General features: G+C 41.6%; 1 protein-coding gene across 14 annotated transcripts in view; it reads left to right on the top strand.

Annotated features, from left to right (window-relative positions):
- Nucleotides 1-22,472, top strand: part of BRSK2 (BR serine/threonine kinase 2) — a 310,737-nt gene that overhangs the window by 138,814 nt on the left and 149,451 nt on the right. For all 14 annotated transcript variants that reach the window (XM_019284082.3, XM_019284091.3, XM_019284094.3 and 11 more), the window contains exon 2: nt 14,206-14,300. In XM_019284082.3, the coding sequence (XP_019139627.1) occupies nt 14,206-14,300 (95 nt within the window). The remainder of the gene's footprint in view (nt 1-14,205; nt 14,301-22,472) is intronic.

Here is a 22,472-nt window from a genome sequence, read left to right on the forward strand (position 1 = left end):
GGTGAGGACTGTGCTGAGAAAGTAGGGCTTTTGTTAAGCTCTGACGTGGGGCTTATCTCATAGCTGTGAGGAGACTTATTATCTGAAAAACAAATTTGATGAATTTCTGTAATTTATATTAAAATCAGGGCAATTTAAATCATGGATTTTTATTATGGTTTGAATCGTCACGGGCAAAATCTTGATTTTATTTGTTGATTCCATCCTTATTTGTCATTTGTACAATTTAGATATTTTCCTAAAGAAAGGTTCGTTTTCAAGTTGGTGGCCATCCAGTTGTGATGATTTGCAAAATGAATTTAGCATTTCTTTTCTGTGGTTAGGAAGACATTCTTTTCCAGTGCCCATTCATTGAAGTCATAATGTAGTTAATGTGCATTTACTTGCATCCTTTCCTGAAATTTTTTTGCTACATTATAGATTGATGACTGGCATTTTCTACTTGCTGTAGATGGACATATATTCTCTATAGGCAATTTGCATCAACCTCTATTTGGCTTGAAAATTGAAGCGAAATTAAATTTATTAAAAAATGAAAAATCGTTTTGTATTATCCAGATGTGCTGATTCCATTTAAAAATAAACTTAAAGTGAAAAAGATTTTTAAAGAGTTTGTTTTGACCAGGTATGACAGCATGTGAGGGGCCTCTAGGCAGACACTGTACAGAGCTCCTTCCACTTCCCAGGACACCTCACTGTTCACCTGACATTTCGGGCTCTGGAAAACAGACTCAGTTGTGCTGGGATCCTCCCTTGGAATTAGAATGAGACCAACCAGACCTTAAAGCCATGTCTCTGGAGGAGAAAGTCTCAGCTTTGGCTATGTGGATTGTTGCTCTTCTTCTACAGTGGCTCTTCCCTGCTGTGGGGGAAGAATTAGAGAGCAATTTGTATGGATGAGTTTCTTTAGAGGGCACATAAGCTGAAGGAGCCAGTAGAAGGTTGGGTTTGGAAGGAGAATTCTTGTTTTACACATCCAGACAATAAAAGCAAGAATTTACCATGCAGTAGCTCATCCACAGCATCGCCTGTAGTCAGAGAAGAAGCATGTGAAGTTGCCCTTAAGTTAGAACTTACCTAGTGAGGTCTCTGCTTATAGGACTCGTGAGAAGGAACTCTGGTATGGCTGAAGAAAAACAACTAGCTCATTTGCAACTCTCCTTATGTTTTTCTCACTTCCGTTTTGTTGTACAGCTTCTGGTTTAGTTTTCTTTGGGTTGTCTTGTACTAACTAGAAAATGTTAGGGGAAGGTTTCTTTTAGGATAAAACATGTAGAAAACATGAAGAATTACTTAAAGTAATTTAGATTATATTCTTTAAAACTGCTGCAAAGAAGTATTGTTGGTCCATTAAATATCCTTAAATATCCTCTGAAAGTGTTCTTTGCTCATTAATCCCTACAGAGCCTGAATGGAAGAAAGCCACTGAATGAACCAAATTCAATACACTGTATTTTTGAGGCCTAAAAAACCAGTAGGAATGTCTGATGCACCAGGCAGTTGTGCTGCCATCCAGAGGTAGTCAGGCTGGAGAACTGAGCAGGCAGGACTGTAATGGAAATGCAGAGTCCTGACCTTGGGAAGGAATAACTGAGGGATCAGTACACACAGGGGACCAGCCAGCTGGAAGGCAGATCTACACAGAAGGACCTCAAGGTCCTGGCAGACAGCAAGCTGGCCATAAGCCAGGCAGGCACTGGTGTAGCGAAGGTAGGAAACAGTATCCTGGGCTGCATGATCAACCCAATTGAGGGAAGTGACCCTTTTCCTCTGCTCGGCACTGAGGAGGTGACAACTGGAGAATTGCATCCAGTTCTGGGCCTCCACAAGTACAAGAAACATGGATTTCCTGAATCCAGGATAGGGCCACAAAGATTAAGAAACTGAGGCTTCTTTTGTAAGATTAGAGCTGGGACGATTTGGCCTGTTGAAAAAGCTTGAGGGGATCTCATCAGTGTGTATAAATACCTGATGGGAGGGAATAAAGAGGGAGCTGACTCTTCTCAGTTGTGGCCACTGATAGGATAAGAGACAATGGGCACAAATTAAAAGAGAATTTACTCCAGACACAATGAACACTTCTTTTACTGTGAGGATGGACAAACAACGGAACAGGAATCCAGAGAGGTTATGGAGTCTTCATCTGTGGAGATACCCAAAATCCATGGACATGGTCTTGGGCAACGTGCTCTAGCTGTCCCTGCTTGAGCAGGGGCTTTGACTTGATCATCTCTAGAGGTCCCTCACAAGCCTGCATTATTCTGTGACACTGGAACCAACAGCAGATTCTAGATTAATTTTTTTTTCCTCCTCAGCAGTGAATTATGGACTGCTAGCACACATCAGAACAGCATGCTTAGAGAAGCCATAATTTCTTTCTCTTAACTCTGTTGCTAAATACCTGGACATACGCTGCCCTGATTTGCTTTATGCTGTTTCCAGTGCACTGCCACCAAGTGCAGTCTGGACGTTCCTGCTCTCATATTCACTCACCTGGTTGCCTCTGTGGTTTCAGAAGGCACTTTCTTTTCCCAGTTCAGCATTACATACTTTTCACAGCAACACTCACATACAGCTGAAGAGGTAGATTTTGAGAAGAGTACACTGCAAAGAAGAGAGAGAAAGGTTTTCAAAATAACCTTTATTTAGGCTTCTTCATGTAGTTATTAGTGGGATTTACAGTTGATCCTCTGGGATGAGGGATTCTCCATTGTATTTAACAACTTGTAATCACACAAAAGCCACAGATTTTCCTTAATTCCCTTTAATATGACCTGAGGGGAGTACCTCTGCTCTTTCTCAGAAGAGAAGTTAGCTTCTCTCTCTAAGAAATAAGCTTTTCTTTCTGTGTTTGTCTATCTCCTGGAGCTTGCTGGGGCTTGTATCCCTGTGAAATGGAAGGGAAGAGTTAAAGTCTTTTATGTGCAAGTAAAAATGGTCCCTCAGGAAACTTAGACCAGGTCCTTCTGCAGCTGAAACCTGTGGGGCTCTATCTTCTGCACCCCCTGTTGTTGGTAGAGCTCACAGTACCTACAATGCCTTAATGTACACCTGTTTCTAGTGTGTGTAGCCGGTTTGCTTGTGCAGGAAGCCTCACGGGCCTGGCTAGATCTCAGGGAGCAGATCCTGCGCATATGGCAGTGCTGTTCCACCATTTTGTGACATTACACAGGTCACTGCAGCTCACAGTGCTTCCCAAACTGGTTTTGTTTGTCCATCTGACCAAACCATTCTCATTGGTTTGTGTACCGAATTACCAGAATTAGACTTTCCAACTCTGAAGACTGAGGCTTTTCTATATTCGGCCTTTGTTAGAGTTCCTGATTCTCTCCTAAAAGTTTTTTTTTTCCATTCTGGCTGAAAGGGTTTTTTTTTTTAATTATCACCCTAATAAGATTTGGACTGCAACCTCTAACCCTTGGTTTTAAGCATAGAGGGTCACACACAAATAGTGTTGCTGTGGATACCTGTCCTGCCAGGTCTACACGCTATTCAGCTGCTGATTTTTGTATTCAGGGAGAGACCCTTCATACCCCACCCCGTGCAACTTGGCCATGGCCTGAATGTGCAGGTGGCCTGACCCTGCAGTACGAGTAAAGAATATCATAGCAGTTTCCAGTTGCTTAGGAGCTCTTAATACAAAGCCAAAGAACTAAAGTACGTGTAATGTTCGTAAGGACAAAAGAGTATTTTCTGTGCTCTGTACAGACAGTATCCCTTAAGGCCAGAGGCTTTTCAGGAAGTGAGACATGATTTGTCTAATGCCATTATTGCTGGGTAGTACTGTATTATTTTAGCATGTTTATCCCCTGTGTATGTCGGGACACTGAACAGGCACAGCAGTCTCAATTATTTCTGAGCTGCCTTCTCTTCTGAGCGTGAGCGACTCTGAGTCAACACTGAGTTCCTCTGTGGCCGTGGTTTGTAGCCTGTGCTGTGTTGTGTCACCTCCTTGGAGAGGCTGGGAGGGCTGCTGTGGCTGTTCTCGGTCACAGGGAGCTGGGAATAATTCCAAGGAAGCCAATGGGGTCACAGTAATGTACAAGAGGGGAAAACTGGGTCCTCAGGTGGGAGCGTTGTTTTTATGGGATGATATTTTAACTTTTGCTCAGGTTTGTAGCCTGTAGGGACAAGCTGCTTATTGGTTGCTTGCTTATTTCTACGTCCTTGTCCAGGCTTAAAACTTGTCCTTCTTCTTAAGGTGAATCTTTTGATTGAACCTCCTTAAGTCTTCTGATGCTTCTTGATAAATGTGTGGGGCCAAGAAGTAAAATCATTAATAGAATAGAAAGCAATCAGAGAAAAAGCACAGGGCATGAAGTACTCTGTTGACTCCTAGAAAACTCGTGTGCTCTTTTCTTTATTATGACTCTGGCCTTGAACTAGTGTTTGTGGGGAGCCTAATTGAAGGATTTTATTCTGATACTAAGAAAATACTAGTCTGATTAAAGGCAGAACCTTTTCCTGTGTAGGGAGGTAGTGCAGTAAAAGGTACTGAAGATTAAAGAACAACCGTGCTTGCAGATTTGTTCTACCTGAGTGATAGTTAACACACACAGGGAGTTGTATATACTTTGATAACTGTAGAGAACAGCTGGTTCTGGAATAAAGTCTTCTACAGTCAGATCTTTAGCACTTCAGTGTCATTCTCTGCAGCAACACCTGTTAGAATAAGCCAGGTTTGAATAGCTCTAAGCTGCTGCTGAAGAAACTGATCTGCAAATTCCTAAAACAGATGAGTCTTTGCATTGACTTCAGAAGGCTTTAGATCAGACCCATGGAATTGTTCCAGAAGACAAAAATTCACTGTGAGGTCTTCCAGCAGCCCAGACTGGAGTTGTTGCATAGAAATCCTGGAGCAGAAGTATGACACAAAGATGTGTTTTGACAGCACAGGTCTCATGCCACTGTCCTTTTATAATGACTGGTTCCTGCCTGAGTTTGAAATTGATGTCGTATTTCAGGACATACTTAGCCTCAGCCACTGTGGTATGAGTTCCATGTGATGAAACTGGGTATCAGAAGGTGGGTTGTAATGTTCCAGTTTATCTAACCACCTTCCTTTTGTGAGGAAATTAAATTCACTTTATTTTCTTTCTTTTTATTGTGGAGGCACAGCTGACCATGCTGTGTAGGTATTGCATTGTTTCTCGTACCTAAAATTAATGAGGTGCTTGGGCCTTTTTATGTTTTGAATGTGATGCCCTGCTTTCCTCTCTTTGTAGGGAACACAGTGAACCAGCTGTAGTGTACTTTGTACTACGTGAGCAGACAGCTCCTGTTCTTCTTGGTGTAGGAGTCAATAAATCCTTTCAGCTCCATGCTGTGACCTTAGCCATTATTCTCAAATTAAAGGAAATACTTTTTAAAGTTTGTTCAGTTTGGGTTTTTTAAATATACCCGTTTCTGTTCATTAAAATTATAATAGTCTCATTTTTCTTACCTTTTATTCTTTTACTTTTTTGCTGTGACTTCCCTGTTTGTAAATCAGAATTCAGTTTCCAGATAGTCTTTCTTCCCAGTGTCCTAAACCAGAGGCTTGGAGTTTCTCATATGCAGTGTAACTAAGAAAATGTGCTATTTCCTACACTTTTTACAGTGGCCATGTGCTGACAGATCTGAACTGGCCACAGCATCGGTTGCCTTTTACACAGGAGAAAGGAGAGAATAAGGTACACAGGAGGAAACTGTGCAGCCGGCAGGTGAACTGCAGGACAAATGGGTAAAACTATGGAGGACATTACTGCAGGAGGCATAAGGAATTCGAGTCAGTGGGGATAGAGGTGTGGGAAGGAATTGCAGGTGTTATGACACTGGAGGAGAGTGGAAGTAGGATGTCCACAGATGTGGTGAGTTGGGACTGGAGGAGGATCCAGTGTTTTGTGGCAGATAATTAAATGCAATTAAGGGTGTGGATCTGCAAGTGATCAGCCTCTATCCAGTTCTATTGGATATTGAGCAATTTGTCCTTGGAAAAATACCTGTATCTGTAGAATAGTGTATGCAGTTGCTATCCAATGCATTTCTCCTCTGGCTGTGTATGGGCCATACCTCCCTGCCATCAACAAGCCCTTCTGGAATTCCTGGGAGCTGCTCGTGCTTGTGGCTTGCTGTTTGGTGCCTTGTCCAAAGCATGGGTGCAAGTGTGGTTAATCCTATCACTTCTTGAGCCCTTACTCAAGGGCAGCATATCGGCACTCAGTGGAAATCCCGTTAGGAATCTGTCAGAGGGTGATTAAGAGATGTCAGAGGGCAGAGTAAGCTGTATCAGCACTGAGCTGGGTAGATGAAGTGTTCTGTGGTGAGCCTAATCTTGTGAAGAGCATGACCTCTGTCTGCTGTATAAAGGTTTTCCATGGTAACCCCCCTTTTTAATTAAGTTCTTAATATACATATAACCTAGCTGAAACAATCTTGGCTGATAGGAGGGTCAAAAGGGTGTGAGGACTTCCTGATGGAGCGTGAAAAGGTGTGGTGAAGAAGGGGAGATGTAAGAAATTAGCATAGAAAATGGGATTAACATCAGCTAGAAGTACATGTGAAGAGCAGTTTATCTGCTGTTTCCCCTCCTTCTTCCTCACCCTCTCTTCCTCTGCTGCTCACTGTTCCCTCCTTATTTGTGCATCAGTGCTTCTCAATAGATCACTGGACCAAGTGGGGATGGTTGTGGCTCATTACCCAGGTGTTACCTAATTACAGCAACATGTTTTCCAAAAGATATCATAGGCAGGATAGACAGAGTTCTGCTGGCTTCCTGCTATACCTGAAACTGGCTGTCTTTGGTCATCTCCTGACAAAGGATTAATGAAGTCTGAAGGGGAACATGGATCTCATCATTCCTCAAGAGGAGCTTTACAAGGAGATGTACAGCTCTTGGAAAGAGGAAAAAAAAAGGCTTCTGACTAGGAAAGTTGTGAGTGAAAGCAGAGTTTTCCCAATACCCATCCAGAGATGCAAAAAGAGTTGGGCTTTTTTTCCTGGTGCATCAGTGGAAAGATCTGTTGTATTTTAATTTGTCTTTTGAATTTGAAAACAATGAAACCACTCTTCTCTTTCCCTGTGTGCAGGGGGTGGGGGTGCTGCACTGACACTTTCAGATGTTCACATTGGAAGCTGAAGTCTGCACTTCTCCCGTGGCAGCAAAGCTTAGTCTCCCAAGTGTTTTTATATGGGAACAAATACTTGATCTGAAACAGGAACTCAGCCCATAGACATCACAAGCTGCTGACAGATCCCAGAGGACTTCAAGAGTTTGTTAGAGTTTGGCTGATGAAATAGTGGTGTTTTGCAGAAGCAGCATGCAATGTGTGATGAAGGTTTGCGTCCTGGTTCCCTGAGGAGGCCTCTTTAGATACATGGGTGTGTCTGGGGAGATAGGAAAGAGAGCACGTTGAAAGGACTCAACAGTCACATTCTTTGCTATATTCAGGAGGCACAAAGGTTTTCTGAGAAGTATTGATTTATGAAATATTGCAAGAAAGAGACCAAGATAGAAATCAATAGAGGTGATGTTGGTTCTGTGTGTTTTGATCCTGCTGAGCTTGGAGGATGATCCTACCATAATCTCTGAGGCATCCAGTGTAAAACCTGCTCCTGGTGAGCTGCTGTGTATATATATATCTATATGTGTTTGTGTCTCTTGTTCCTTAGTATCAGGCATGTGGATCCAGTCCCATCTGAGCTGATGCATTGTTCTCACCAATCTCTGATCTTAGGACTGTGTCCCTCTGGCTGACTGAACCAGCAGACATTTGACAGTGCTCATAGCTCAGGACAGTAAATCTGGGTTGTAGCAACTTATTGTGCAGCTTTTCTGTGCTCTGAGCTGAGGCATGTGGATCTCAGCACTGATGGAGCTCTCCTTCCATGCTCCTGCTGAGCATTTGAACTCTGGCTTTAGTCCTACCATAATTACAGTTTATGCAGTTTAGGAACAGTTATTGCATGAGCCCTCAGAACAGCCTTGTAGCACCAGAATCTCTCTGTAGAAGAGCCCATGGTCAAATTATTTCATTAACAACCTGGGTAGCTCCATCCTCATCCATTCAGATTTGTAGATTTCTCCTATACCTCCTTTTCCATTATGCAATTATAAATTGATACCGTATAATTTGCATGTCACTTGATATAAGTCTCTGTTTATTTTAAATGCAATAATTAGAGATAACAATTGCTATAGAAAAATAAACATCTCTTCAATAAGAAGACTGAGTAATTAAGGACAATTATTGGTTTCTGTAAGTAGGATGCTCAGTAACAAAGTTCTTTCCAGTGCAGCTAAGAGGAGTATAAGATGCGCATCATTGGAGACCAGAAATCTGTGCTCTGAAAGAATTGGGAAATGAAATGGAAGCTACTAATAAGAAATTATCTAGAGTTTTCTTTCCAGATTGTATTTAAAATGCAGTTTTCCTGGTTGTAATATGTAGATCTTGGATAGGATTTATATTCCTTTCCAGCATTCTTTGTAAGGATTAATCAGTTAATCCTTCTACAGCTCTTGCAAGGTAAGTAAGTGTTACTATCCTTATTTTATGGCTATGGAAATCATGTTGCTGTGGGCCAAATTTTAATCCATTTTCCACTGTTGCAGATCTAAAGCAACTTCACTGCAGTCAGCAGAGTTAGACACTGTAACTGAACTGATTTAACCCTAATTGAAACTGCAGTGTTTGTGAAGATAACTGTGGAGAATAAAGAGGAGGAATGGATTGTCCTCCACCCCGCTTGAGATGCATTAATGCTTTTGTTTGCTGTAAGGGTTGATTTTCTGGACTGGTTTCTTGAGGTTTTGCAGGTCTTGCAAATGTTAGTGCATGGAGTTTTTAGGAATGAGTAGCCACAATTCTTTTAAGATTTACAATAGCAACCTCCAATTTGTGGGGAGAAATTAAATTACTTGTATATAAAGAGCATATGTACAAAGTTCATGTGCAGCAATAATGTATACACATCAAGTTTTTTAAAAAACAGTGTACTTGAGTTTGTCAGCCTAGAACTTTTGTTCCTCTTTTAATCCAGATAGTTTGTTGCCGGTACTTGAGCCCTGAACTAAACCACAAATGTTTGTGTCTTATAGTGCCTAGATTAACATTTGCAGAGTATTCATTGACTTGAATTAATTGGCAATTAGCTAACTCAAGTTAAAAGAGGAGTGATATTTCTCTCTAGACATTCCTTTAATTGCTCATCCAGCCAAAATAGATGCTGCTGGCCAGACCAGGGCTTTCTGCTCGGATTTTTTAAGGTTTTTGACAATGTGCTCTAAAGTGAAATGGAGAGCAAGCAACGTGTGTGTGCAGATGATCTTCTGAAATCAGTGGCTAGTTTTCCTACTACTGAAATTTATTTTAGGTTGGTTTTATCTTAAAAGAAAACAAAAGACTTCCATTTACCAATGGGGAAAATAGTATGTGTTAAATATAGCAAATGTACCTTTACTTTGAGTAGTTATTCGCCTTATGGCTAAAAATCAGGATAACGACTTACTTGTGTTTAACATTTCTGAAAGACTGGGAACACCGTCGACAATGAATATACCATAAGTTCTGTATTTAAACAACAGTGGTGTGTCATTATTTATTACTCTCTCCTTCTCTCTCAAAAGGATAATTTGTTTCAGATTGGTGTCTTTGGCAGACTTCAAGTTTGGATAGTATTGAAAACCGTCTCTCTTGTTCCTGGAATGTTTCTTTCTCTAACAAAGAGCTGTAATAACAGGATCATTAGTAAGATGCTACTATTTACACAACTGTAAAGTGCATATCAAATAGCACCAGCTCCAAACTCTTAGTGCTTTATTCAGGCTCTGCTAGAGAAAATCGCTGCACAAAATGCAAGGCAAAAGTAAATGAGTCTCTTCTGAAATCCTGTCCTTGGCTGAAAAGTCCTGAAGGTAATTGCCAGTTACAGTATCAGCCACTTGCTGTGGTCATGGATTCACAGTGAATATATTGTCTCCGCTGGAGGGAAGCTTTTGTTTCTCTGTCCCCATAGAACATTTCTCTTGGGTAAAAGAAGAATCTTCTCTCCTGCTTCAGGATGGGCTGTCCACCTTTGCAGCTGATCTAAATCTGTCCCTTACTCATCATATAAGCTCCTGTCCTTTTCAAAAAAGATCTGTGTATCTGTAAGCATCCACAGAGTGGGAGTTTGCCAGCAGCAAAATGTACAGGCATGGTTATTAGCAGGTCACTGCCGTATTGGGCTATGTCAGGACTGTAGACTTCCCTTTGCTCTTCTTCCTTCAGTGGCATCTTTGTGTCAGCTGGGGTTTCTCATGCTCATTGGTTTCCAAATTGTGGCTTTTAATTATGATGAAAAGGCAATCTTAACTCACACATCCCTTTGCTTTTCAGTGTGTCCATGTTTTCTTCTTTACTCCCCAACCTGCAATTATAGGGCAGATTCTGATGCAGTTCAGTGGCTAAGATGAAAAGCAGCCCAATGTTTGCAGTTCATTGGATGCAACAACCTATTTGAAAGGCCCAGCATGTCAGTGTCCAGAGTCCCCAAGAATGACCTACAGATGGAGATCTGAGGTGTACCTGGAGCAGTGAGCATGTGACAGCTGTGTGGGTGGTTGAGGGAAACTTCAAGGAGCTGATTCCCACAGCATGTTAGATTTTCTGTCAAGGCAGACCAGAGTTAACTTCAGCAGTCACAAAGGTTACTTGCCTGCATTTGAGGGGTTAATTACTCATGAAGCTGACAAGTTCAAATTCTGTTTGTTGTCTGGCAGACTTGCTGTAAGCCAAGCCGGTGCAAAAGATCCTCTTAGCAGCAGCAGCAGCCGTGTTTGTTTTCCTTTGCAGAAGACACAGGTACCTGTGCTGGCCTGAATGTATAGATAAGCTTTACAAATAAGTACCTAACGTATTGACACATTTGTATTGGAGGATTTATATAGTTTTGAAGTGCTCATTAACAGCTGCATATACAGGAGAGGGAAAAATAGAAGATGTACCACCTCTTTGACAACCCTGTAAACATACCTTGAGCACTTGTTTCCAGGCAGTGTTTCTGCCACTTCCATTATTTCAGTTACAGCTCAGCAGTTTATTCACATAGTTGCTTCTCTCTAAGGTCTGTTATTGTGTAGATAAATAATACATCTTGAATGGTTTATGTTCTCTGTGTCAGTGAAAGGGCTTCTGAAGAATCAGAAGCCCACAGGATCTCAAATCCACATTTAAGTCGTCTCTCTCAGTAATTACTCAATTGACTGAAATTATGGGACAGAAACAGATGTCCTGAGGACAAACCCTTCCTGCCCCAGCTTAATTAGGCTTTCTTCGTAGTAGCAAGAGGGTGTTATCCTATAGATGGACTTACTAAGAAGGATCTTCATTTTTTTTTTTTTTTTTCTTAGGCTGGTGTGCAAATGTCAAAAGGAAGTGGCCAGGGGAGGAGGGAGGAAGCAAGGCATAGCGACATGTTTTATTTTTATCCTAAAACTACATTCAGTGAATTTGGTACAGTGAAAAGTGCTGTCTTGGGCTGTTCAGAGGGTTGTCTAAAATTTCTGTCTCCACAAAACAGACAGCAATGACAACGCATTTCTTTTCTTGATTTTTAAAATGCAAATCAGGAGAAGAGGAAAGATGCATTAAATCTCACATATGTTTTCTCATTCAGTCCTTTGCAACCATGGTATAAATCAAGAATGACTTCTTGAGGTCAATGAAATTAATTCAATATAAAATCAGTGTGATTCAGTATCGGTTTTATTATTGTGAAGGTGTTTGGTGTCTTCTAACAGTTGATTAACTTTTTAATGGAGTAAACAGAATGGTTTAATCTTAATTGTTGGGTTTCTGTGGTAGGTTAGTAGCTGCAAGGACAGAGGACACTGTGAAGATACCCTGTGCAGTATGATGGTGTCCCAGAAGTTCCTGGTTAAACCATTCTAGGGCTCAATGACAGAGCGCTTCAGGGAGGACAAAAGAAAAATAGTTTACGAATCAGCCACGTTCAGTGGGACAGATGTCTTGATTTGGGAGCAACATGATTTGAAATCAAACCCTGAAGTGTGAGATATCAGAAGTCTGGTATATCACTAATGAAGAACCAGTTAAAGAGCAGTTGCTTTTCACCCTTGCTGACCTCTGAAAATAATTGGTCCGTGCCACATTACAGTACAGCACTGTGCCACAGATCCTGGGAGTCTAGATACAAAGGACTGAGCTAGAAGTTCTGCTGAGATTTGAAAGTGTAACTAAGAACAATGTAAAAAGTGCTGTCACTTTGCTGCAAGAGTGATGTAAGGCTGTGGTTTGTCCTAGAAGCAGGAAGGAAGCAATCAGCACAGATTGAAACAGTGCATGCTGTCAACAGGGTGGTGCCAAGTAGCCTCTATCCAAACACAGAACAAAGCCAATAGGAAGAAGCATAAGGCTGCAGGTGCTCTGAACAGTGAGCATAAAGCCAGAAGTGCTTTGGTTAATATTACAAATTGAACAGAAAAAATGCAGACAGAAGAGTGAGTGTGGTTGGACATCACAGCATCTTCCCCCAGCTCTGCTTCTCGGTTGCTTCAGGCAGGCGACACACTGTTGCTATACACAGTTTTAAATGGATTTATCAGTGCACTGCATTCTTACTTTTTGTGACTTGTTATGTCATGGCTGAAAGTGAGGATGTCAGCATTTAACCAGATGAGACTTAGAAATTATGTGACTAGAAATATCCAGAACACTTGAGCATGCCATAAAAGAGATGTGACTGGAAGTGAGCTGAGAGTTTATTTCTCCACATAATAGCCAGTGATTAATAATTCCAAATTTACGATTAACTGCATAGCAAAAGGATGGACAAGTACCTGCGGAAGATTGCTGAAGTCCCCGATGAAACTCTAGTTCACTTAATTCGGCCCAGTTTGTAGTAAGGCAGTAATCTATTCATCCCTCAGTAAGACGTGTGAAGTCCTGTGTTCAGTGTTTCACTGGACTGAGAATCTGTTGTGTTCAAATTCCAGATAAAGCAATGTGTTTGGCTTTGTGGTGTGCATTAGGGGATGGGGTTGGCTTCTTAACTGCAACCGAGCCTAGGAGCTGGGAACTAAGTTAGGCTTTTTTCAACTGTTTGATGTCATTGCTCATAAATGCTCTGCAAAGCACCGCAGGTCTTAGTGACACCAGGGAGGTGCCATTTCTTTTTTATTTCAGTTATAACTGAATTAACCTAAATGGCAATTTGGCATATAGTATGTGGAGTGGGATGGGATCCAGCCCATCAGGTGTTGCACTGTATGTGCATGTTTGACAAGAGTAAAACCCGAAGCAAATAAGATCTCACTTGAATAACCTATAAAGCACGACTTTTCCAGCTACAAATTTTCTTAATGGCAGTAGAGTTGAGAGCTCAAGAGACCATCTTAAACTCACTTGTGGAAGTATCTCAGTGTACCTTCATGTAAGTCACCAGATTTAGATGAAAACTTTGCAGAAGATAATGGCTCATGTATGTTACTTACCTCTTTCTTTTAAGTCTTGGTTTGATGACAATTCAGACATCCTAATCCTATCAGGGATATAAACATCCTTTTGCCAATATAATCAGTTAACAGAACTCTATCTTATTTGAGGACAAGAATATAGTAAATAATAACAAACAAGAACTTAGAATTGTATCAGCTTATGCTGATGTTCCTCCACAGCGCAATGGCATTTGTCACAGTGTTAACTTTATCCAGCAGGGTAAATTAAAACAGTAAGGGGAAACCATAATTAAGTGCCTTTTTATTGTGATCATGGAAACTTTGGAAGGAGCTAGAGGAAAGTAGAAGCCATGTCTACACTGCAAACATTTGACCATCTAGTTTTGTTGATTTCCAAGCTTTTGTTGACATCAGGTGTCAGCAGAAGCCCTTAGTCCAGTGCAGTTCAATTGCCAGAACATCTTATTGGTAGAATGCACTTTGAGTGGTGAGAGCTGGGCTACAGAGCTTCAACAAAACCACAGTTTCAGTGGCAGAAACTGTAGAAGCACCAGCGATGTTGGTGGCTTCACTGCCAAATGGTCACAATGTGGGCTGCAGGGTCTTCTTTACTCACAAGACCTTTCCTGGCTGGAGAAGGTGCTAATGGGAATTTGTTTGCATATAAGCTGCGAACAGCTGGATGGTGTTCTAATAGAAAAACTTCAACAACTAACCTCAACCTCTAACCAATTCTTCCTTTCTATTTTGCTTTGTTTCTCCTGCAGGGCTTGTGAAGTTGGGGGTTCACTGTGTCACGTGTCAGAAGGTCGCGATAAAAATTGTCAACAGAGAGAAGCTCAGTGAGTCGGTGCTAATGAAGGTAATTTTCTAATGGAAGATTTTAAAAAAGAGATAAAGTTCCTGGCTCCGTGTCTTCTGTTCCATGCAAAATTAATATCTTTAATTATGTATAACAAACATCCCTGTCAGTACTAGGATTATGTGGAGCATAATAACAATAATTTAGTTATGGGGAAGGCAAGGGCAGCTGAAATGAAATGGGAGAATGCCTGTGCTTTGTGCACAAAATAAATGGTCAGCTGCAGAGTCAGTGCTTCTCTGCTGGGGCCAGTGTGTGTGGGGCACCTGGCTTTCACCGCTACAACAGTGTCATTGTGGTATATTGCAGGCTGAGGTGTACAAATGTCAGTATGAAGAGATTTAACAGAGGCTGGTGGATCTGTTACTTGAATACTCCTACTTCTTGCTCTGCTGCATGGGTTCTTTATGATCTGATGTGCCAAGGTCCACTGCTTAAAGCTGTTGTAATTTAGTTTACAATCCACAGAGCTGTGCCATTGGGAACCATCAAAGAGTTTGTCCGCATGGTCCCAATGACTGTTAGTGTTCAGAAGAGCTTAGTTTGTTTTTTACATAGCCTTGTGATTCTCCTCACATGAATGTCATTGATTGATCTTGGGGACCTAAAAATAAAATAAATGTATGCATAGCAGTTTATTCATGTGATTTGGTGACTAGAGAGGCTAAATTCAGCTTGATGGGAGGGAACACAAATGCACTGCAATCAACAGAATTCCATCACACTGTCACCTGCAAATTACGCTAACAGGTTTGCATGCAGTGTTGAGCACTTTATTGAGGTGACTTCCCTATATAAGCACACAGAGCTTCCCTATATGTCTTTACACTCCTGTTTCCTGTATGGACTTCTGTCAGCTGTTTCCCAGCACAAGTAAGTATAGCAAGATTATTCAGAGAAGAAAGAAAATGGAGTGTAAGCTAATACACAGTCAGTGGATGTTACACAAAAAATGTAAGTTTATATTTTTTTCAGACAAGGATTCTGAAAGTTTATACTCCATTGTAACATGTTCAGACTTTAACTTTCTGGAATTTCATTGCTGTATTCCCTCTCCTGAAGTACCATGGATTCAAACAGACTTCTAATATAGACCAAAAGTCAGAAAGTGAAATACGTAAGAAAACTGTGTGTAAATGGTTAAATCTGAATGGGACACTAAGCACTGAATACTTCCAGAGCAAAATAATAGGAATATTTTTAAAAAACATGAGCATTTTGTCTAGTGAGAGACACTGTCTGGTATTTATATAAAACACTTTATTTACCTCACTGAATTCAGAGTAGGAGGCAAATCACTTAGCATAGCAAAGCAATCTCTCTGCTTTAGCTGTGTTGCATTACCTCGGTTGTAGTATGAAATCTGAGTAGTGAAATGGTGTGTTAGGCTCTTGTTTACACAGCCACATGCTGGAGCGTGCCATATTTTCTGTAAGATTGTACAGCATCTTTCTCAGGAGGAAATTACACATTGCACTGTGGTTCTCATTTTCAGACCCTTCTTGGTGAGATTTTCTCTTTCAAGGATTCTGTTCTCCGTGCTCAGGAGGTTGGAACAACAGATGGGATTGAAGTGGTTTGCCCAGTTCTTACATAAATTCAGTAACCAGATGTCTTTTCAGGAATGCCCTGTGTCTGGTGGTCACAGACAGGGCCTGAGACTTCTAAGTGAATTTAGAATTGACTATACTGTTAGCCAGTTTAATCCTGTCTGGCTGGAGGGGAAAAGTCCTTGCAGCTTTTGGCAATCCCAGCGTGACCATTGCGAAGCATCCAGCTGACAGCTTGTTGTGTGGAGCCGGCAGCCACAGGGAGATAGCCAACAGTGAGGCCAAGTCTCCGTGGTGTGGTGGCATTCCTACTTTGCAAGTCTTCACACTAGCTTGTCAGTTCCAGTGACTTTCTTTGCCAGTGGGCCGTACAGAGCAGGCCATGCAGAGCCACCCCCAGAGCCAAATGATTCAAGACCACAGCTACTCTTCCAAGCCAGGCCCAGATTGATGGATTTTGCTTTAATCCATCCTTGGACAGAAAAGCTGGATCTGACAAACATGCACACCTGCCACATGAAGCTATAACAGTGCAGTGCTGTGGCCATTTATCCTAGAGCATAAGGAAAAAGTCTGCTCACGGTCCTTTCAACATCTAAAGTGACAGCCACAAGCATATACAACAGGCTGCTTTCTATGTCATCATTATTCTGTTCTCACTTGCTTCTTGTAGCCTTCATTTCTCCAGTGTTTTTGGAGTGTTTTATTCTGTATGTTCAGGGAACTGTCCCTTCTCTCTGCAGCTGCTCTTCATCTGAGCTGTGCAGAATTGAGAGGCATTTGGTAAAGTGCTTTCTAATCATAACGTTGTAGTATCGATATTTCTGGAGAGAAGAATTTGGAATTGAAGCAGCTGGTGTCAATTAGCAGAACTGCTGCTATGGAGATGAAACATGGGCAGGCACGGTGCAGCACAGGCTGCAGTAAATGTATCATCCAAGCGCTCGCTGCCCTGTCAAAGGATGGGGCTGCTCAGTGCACACGCAGCCTTTCGCTTTGTCATGCCCTGCCTTGCTAATCACAGGCTGGGGAGCAGTGTTCCTTTTCTGGCTCCAGCTTGGGCCTGTCTGGGCTCCTGGCTTTGGGGCAAAGCTACATATGTAGTTTCACAGTTGAGGGAAAAAGGTTTTCTGTTCTTGCTCCTGCCTTCACACAATTGGTAAAAGCTTCACTGGGTTTCTTCAGCGGCACTGTGGAAACCCTCACTGACGTGGTGACCTGTGTCCCACTGTACTTCTAGCTTGCTCTAGCACAAAGTGGCAGGAAAGATTTCAGAAAGCAGTGTGCTGCAGGGAGTGTCTTGAGATTGAAATATGGTTCATTAATTTCCCTGAATTACATCTGGATCACTGACTGGGAAATTAGGCCCAGAATACAAGAGTTGTCTGTAAAGCAATAAGGTTTCCTGAGCAGGTAGGTTCACTACTGATGGTTGCATTTTCAGTACCAGTACAAGCATTTGGAGTTTATAACTTCAGAATATAAAGGTTAAAGCAAATCTTTCCTCTGATGTGGCAAAAGCTCATTTGGAAACATTGAGGTGTCTCATGGGATATACTCAGAAGAGTCCTTTCTCCCCTTTACTGCCCACCAATTCTCTTCCACTCCCCCCTTCCAAAGAATAAACAACAACAAAAAACCTACTCTTTGGTGATCCATCAGACAAAATACTGTTTGGACAGACAGTGGTAGTAGAAGCAATGGGAGCATAAAAGGTGAAGAGTGAGAAGGGGACAGCTGGCTTTGGTCTAATTACTTGAACATGCAGGCATCCTCAGAAAGCCACAGATGTCCCAGACCTGATGACTGGAGCCCAGAGCTCCATATGTGTGCTTTGTGTCCCTGTGCCTTTTGTTTCTTCTGAGTTCTCCCGTGCTGACCTTGAAGCAAGGCAGATTATTTCCAGGGCAGGGGATGGGAAGAAAAGCAGTTCCACTGCTGTGGAGCTGAGTTGTAACACGGGTGGTGGGTTCTGGGGAGGCTGTCAGTTGTTTTGGTGTCTTGCAGGCTAATGAGCTCTGCTTCCAAAAAATTCTGCACACAATTCTCTGTGTTCTTAACACGGGAATGTCTTGCAAAATCACTATTGGAGATCTCTGATTGACTGAAATAATTGAGTGGAAGGATAGTAGGAGAATCGAGTGTCAGTTCCTCTTGGAACTGACAGGATAACTTAGGGAAGCATACTTACTTGTAAATAACCACTGCTTTGCATGGTCTGTTCATCATCTCTTCCTTCTTCCTGAGCTTCTGCTTCAGTAAATGTTTATCTCTCTGCTACCTTATCCTACTTTAAAGTCTTTCCTTCCTTCTCCATTTTCTTTCAGTTGTTCTTTTGTCTCTTTTTAACCCATTCATTCTTCATTCCCCTCCATTCTCTGACTACTTTTTTTCTGTTTTTCCCTCTTTTGCTACAGAAAGTCATGTAATAGCTGTCACTTTTTGTTGCAAAAACTGCTGAAATGCAGTGTGTCTGGTTAAGATGCCTGTTTTTCAAGGAAAAAAAGCTTAGAAATTGGGCACAATTTAGAAAGTATCTGAGAAAGTAAGATGATCTGAGATCATGTTTTATTAGACTCAGGGGACTTAGTTTATTAAAGAGAAGACTAAGACATCTTAATCATAGTCTGTAAATACTGATAAGGAGGATAGGCATGTGATAACAGAGGATATTACAGTCTTGGGTACAAAAAGCTGATTGGAAACTAATAGTTGTAAACTGTAGGTAGATTACATTTAGAAATACTAGACCTGTTTGACCACTGGATTAAGTTACTAACTGGAACAAGCCACCCAATGCTCTATTGAGTTTTTCTCCTGAAAGACAGTTAAACTGCAGAGTGTTTTTCTGAAAACCGAGATCCTAGTTCAACTTCAGATGCTGGAGTTGAAGCAGGAAGTAGTTGGTTTCCTGACCCATGCTATGCATTAGCTCTGATTAGATCAATGCAACAGCCTCTCTGGCCTGAAAATCCATGGAGCTGTGAATTTCAATCACACACTTGAAATCTGTGAAAAGTCACATCTCTCTCTCTGTGGCATAAAGAGATGCACTTGTGCAAGGTGTCTGTAGAAGCAGAAATTTAGGCTCCCCCAAGCGAATTTAAAGAAGGCAGTACTTGAGAACAGCATCTTCTACTTGGAATACCTTATTTTCAGACTTTTAAAAGAACAGACTGTGATATTGGGTGACCGAGCTGTCCTCAGCTGCTGACTGCAGGCTGGTCTGCAAAAATCATTACCAGACTATCAGAACTAAGTCAGGGAGAAACTAAATCTGAGGCAGAAGTGGACTGAAGTTGGTTCAAGTTCAGCTTTGATCATAACAAAGGCAGTTTCCCTGACACTAACAAAGGCAAACTCACCAACACCAAACCTCAGTTCCACTAAATCAATATTTTTTCTGATGTATTCAGTAGTGGCCTAATTGTTTTCCAGCTGCAGTATTTAGGAGTTTTGCTATTGACTGCAGTGGAAATGGCGTTAAGCTGCTGCTGAATCACACTGAGTACCTCTATCATTGTGTACAAATGAGCAAAGAGACAAGGCCATGGGATATCCTCAGTGAAATGCATTTAAAATAATCTAGGATACTGGCACACAAGATTTTGAAGGTGGCTGTAATAAAAATAGCAAACAGGAGGGAAATAATTTCCATTTATTAAACAGAAATACCAAGAAAAATGTTTTAAAGCATTTATCAAACTTTCCAGGACTCCCTGATTAAGAAGCACTGTGCTAACTTGCTGACACTCATCTATTATTCTTCTGATTGGCTGGCATATTGCTGTGAGAAGAAAATAACCCAGAGGACCTTGTACTCATGGCAAAAAAAAAAAAGATGAAAGGATAATGGAAATTAAATTTCCCCAAAGCATGTACATGCTCATATTTTTACTAGCTGTTGAACATGTGTATATTCACACTTACACACTCTCATCCTCATTGTGGTTTATCTTTAACCTGGAACATTACCACATGCTTGTGAGCTTTTAGCCCTGGAAGAGAGCAGATTAGAAGTGTGTGTGTGTGTGTGTGTGTGTGTGTGACATGCATGGGCACTGAACAAACTGCAGGGTGATTGGCACCCTACATCAAAGACCAGGAGTGCACAAACACATGCTTAGCCCCTGCCTCTGTAGCCCTGTTCATATTCTAGTGGCAACCCAGTTAGCACAGCGCAGCATCCTGTCTGCAAGTCTCTCTTATAAGTTCAATGAGATAAAAAAGCACCTTGCAATATGAAAAATACAGGCAAAATAAAAGGGGCACTTTTTTTTCTCCTGGCTCCCTTCTGCTAGAGGGAATTTGGGATTAGGGATCTGTTACTGAATGCATAATGCAGAGTGTTTTGTTTTAAGCTGGAGCTGGTGGGGAGTATTGAAAGCCTGTTCACTTGTCATTTGTTTGAGCAGTTAAAGAAGCTGGGTAATTGTATTTTCCTTCAGAGAATGACTCTCTGCCTCCCCTTTCCACCACACCCACAAGGAACACAGTTTGAGGTATTCTTAAAGAAGGAAATTAAACAGGAATCACGAACACATGATGTACTTGTCAGAGGAACAAACCTGTCAAGTGTGCATGGTGCTTTTTGCTTTCTAAAGTTAGTATGATCAGTGGAGGCATTTGGGCACGCTATTAAAATAATTGGCCTTTTTTTTCCACCCTACTTTTGGTCTGTATTACTGGTCTGGCTCAAACCTTTATTGTGCCCAACATGTTCTACCCATGGCCTTTTGTGTGCAAACACAGTCTACCATCCTCATGTGCTGGCTTGGTCATACAGCAATAAATGTCCCTCATGAGCCCAGACTGGAGCTAGCTGAAGTCAAGGAGTGCTTTTTCCATTCATTTCACTTGATCCTAACCATAATGCCTAGATGGGAAGTAACTGCTCCTGGAGATGAGATATCTAAATGTGCACAGCAATCCAGTCCTCATCCACCTGTGGAGCTACTGTCAGTAATTAGCCTGTAAAACCCCTTGCTGTTCAGCTTGGTCTTTAACTGTTTCTACTGTAATTGCACTGCTGATAGAAACTATATATGCAAATCTGTGTAATATGTATGTAATACTTGGGTAAGACTTACAACTGTTAGAATTAGACCACTTGGGGTGAGACTGACCATAGTTTAACTTTGCATTGCTTTTCCTACTGAAGCTTCTGGGAATTCTCCTCTTCCATTGCCAAAGCTTAGTTTTATCAAAAGATGCTGATTGGCTGAAGTGTTTTCTCTGAAATAACTTCAGCTCAGTGAACTGCCCTTATATCAAAGGCTAGGTTTCTTTTGAACTCTCTCTGTATTTGTAGCAAACTGTTGAGGAGTCCTCCTTGCTTTCTCCACAGCAGACACCCTGAAAGTCCTGCCTGTGCAGGGACCCCCGCTGCCTCTGAGCCCGACATTATCAAGCCAAGACAGGCTCCAAGATTGCACAGCTTTGGGGCAGACCCAGCATCCCCAGCTAGAGAGATGGGGGAGTGGTAGAAGACACCAGGATCCTCTGCTGTTGTGAGGCTCGAGGCTCCTTTTTTTTGGAAGGACAAGCAGTAGGAGTTACCCTGAAAGGCAAGGGGAGCCCCAGATGAAGGTGAACATCCAGGCTCAGTCTTGAAGAGATGGGGTGTGGAGTTTGAAAATCTTGAGACTGGCATCCAGAGCTGTAACCCCTGGTCAGATCTTACAGGATTTTCAGAATTTTTGACTGGCTGGACACACAGTTGTTCTGGGAACCTGAAATGTCAGACTCCTCCAGCCCAGGAAGTCTCTGTAGCAGAGCCACCTGCAGCTGTGGTCTCTGTTAACTCTAGACGTGAACCATAAGTCTGGTGAAGATCAGGTTTTGTAATCTAGAGCTGCAGGTTCTTTGGTGCAGTCAAAACTTTACTACTTTTTTGTTTTCCTGACTCACTGAAGTTTGATGAAAAATGCTAAAAAGCATTGGATGTTGATCTGACTTAAGCTAAAACCTTTTAATTGACTTCAATGAGCACTGCAGCCAGCTCTGTTCTGTGGTTAATTAATCAGTCTGAAGAGGTACAGGATGAAACCTATCCCTGTGTGCAGGGAGTAGAGAATGCCACAATAGAGTGGGTTCTGACTGAGCCATAGGTACAGTTGGCCACATTTACAGATAGGAAATGCATTTTAGATTACGGACAAAATCACTTCCCAAATCTTTTAGCAAAAAAGGAGTTAGGGGGGCATGTTTTCTGACCTGAACTGCAGAAAGATTTGTTGGTTATACAGCTGCTTATAAAAAATAATTTTTTTTCCTCACACAGTTTCTTCCTGGACTTGAGAGCAAAACTCAGAGTGAAACTCAGATGTGGTCAGCAGTATGAATGCAATATTGACTGAACCATTTGAAAGCCATACCTATAAGCACCAGAGCAACAGTGCAGGATTTTTTAAAATCATTCCTCACCCTACATATGAAACAGCACATACTGGAATTGAAGGAGTGTGCATTGGGCCAGGAAGTATTCTATGGCTTTTTATTTGTTTTGTTTATTATATCCTGTTTTCATGATTCTGCCATGCTGCTGTTTGCTCAGTATCATTGCAAAAGTTTGTAAGCAGTTTAGGAGAAGAAAGATTCTGGGATCTCGTCACTGCTCCTC

Source organism: Corvus cornix, chromosome 5 (genome assembly GCF_000738735.6).
Source record: "Corvus cornix cornix isolate S_Up_H32 chromosome 5, ASM73873v5, whole genome shotgun sequence".
In the NCBI taxonomy this organism is placed as follows: Eukaryota; Metazoa; Chordata; class Aves; order Passeriformes; family Corvidae; genus Corvus; species Corvus cornix.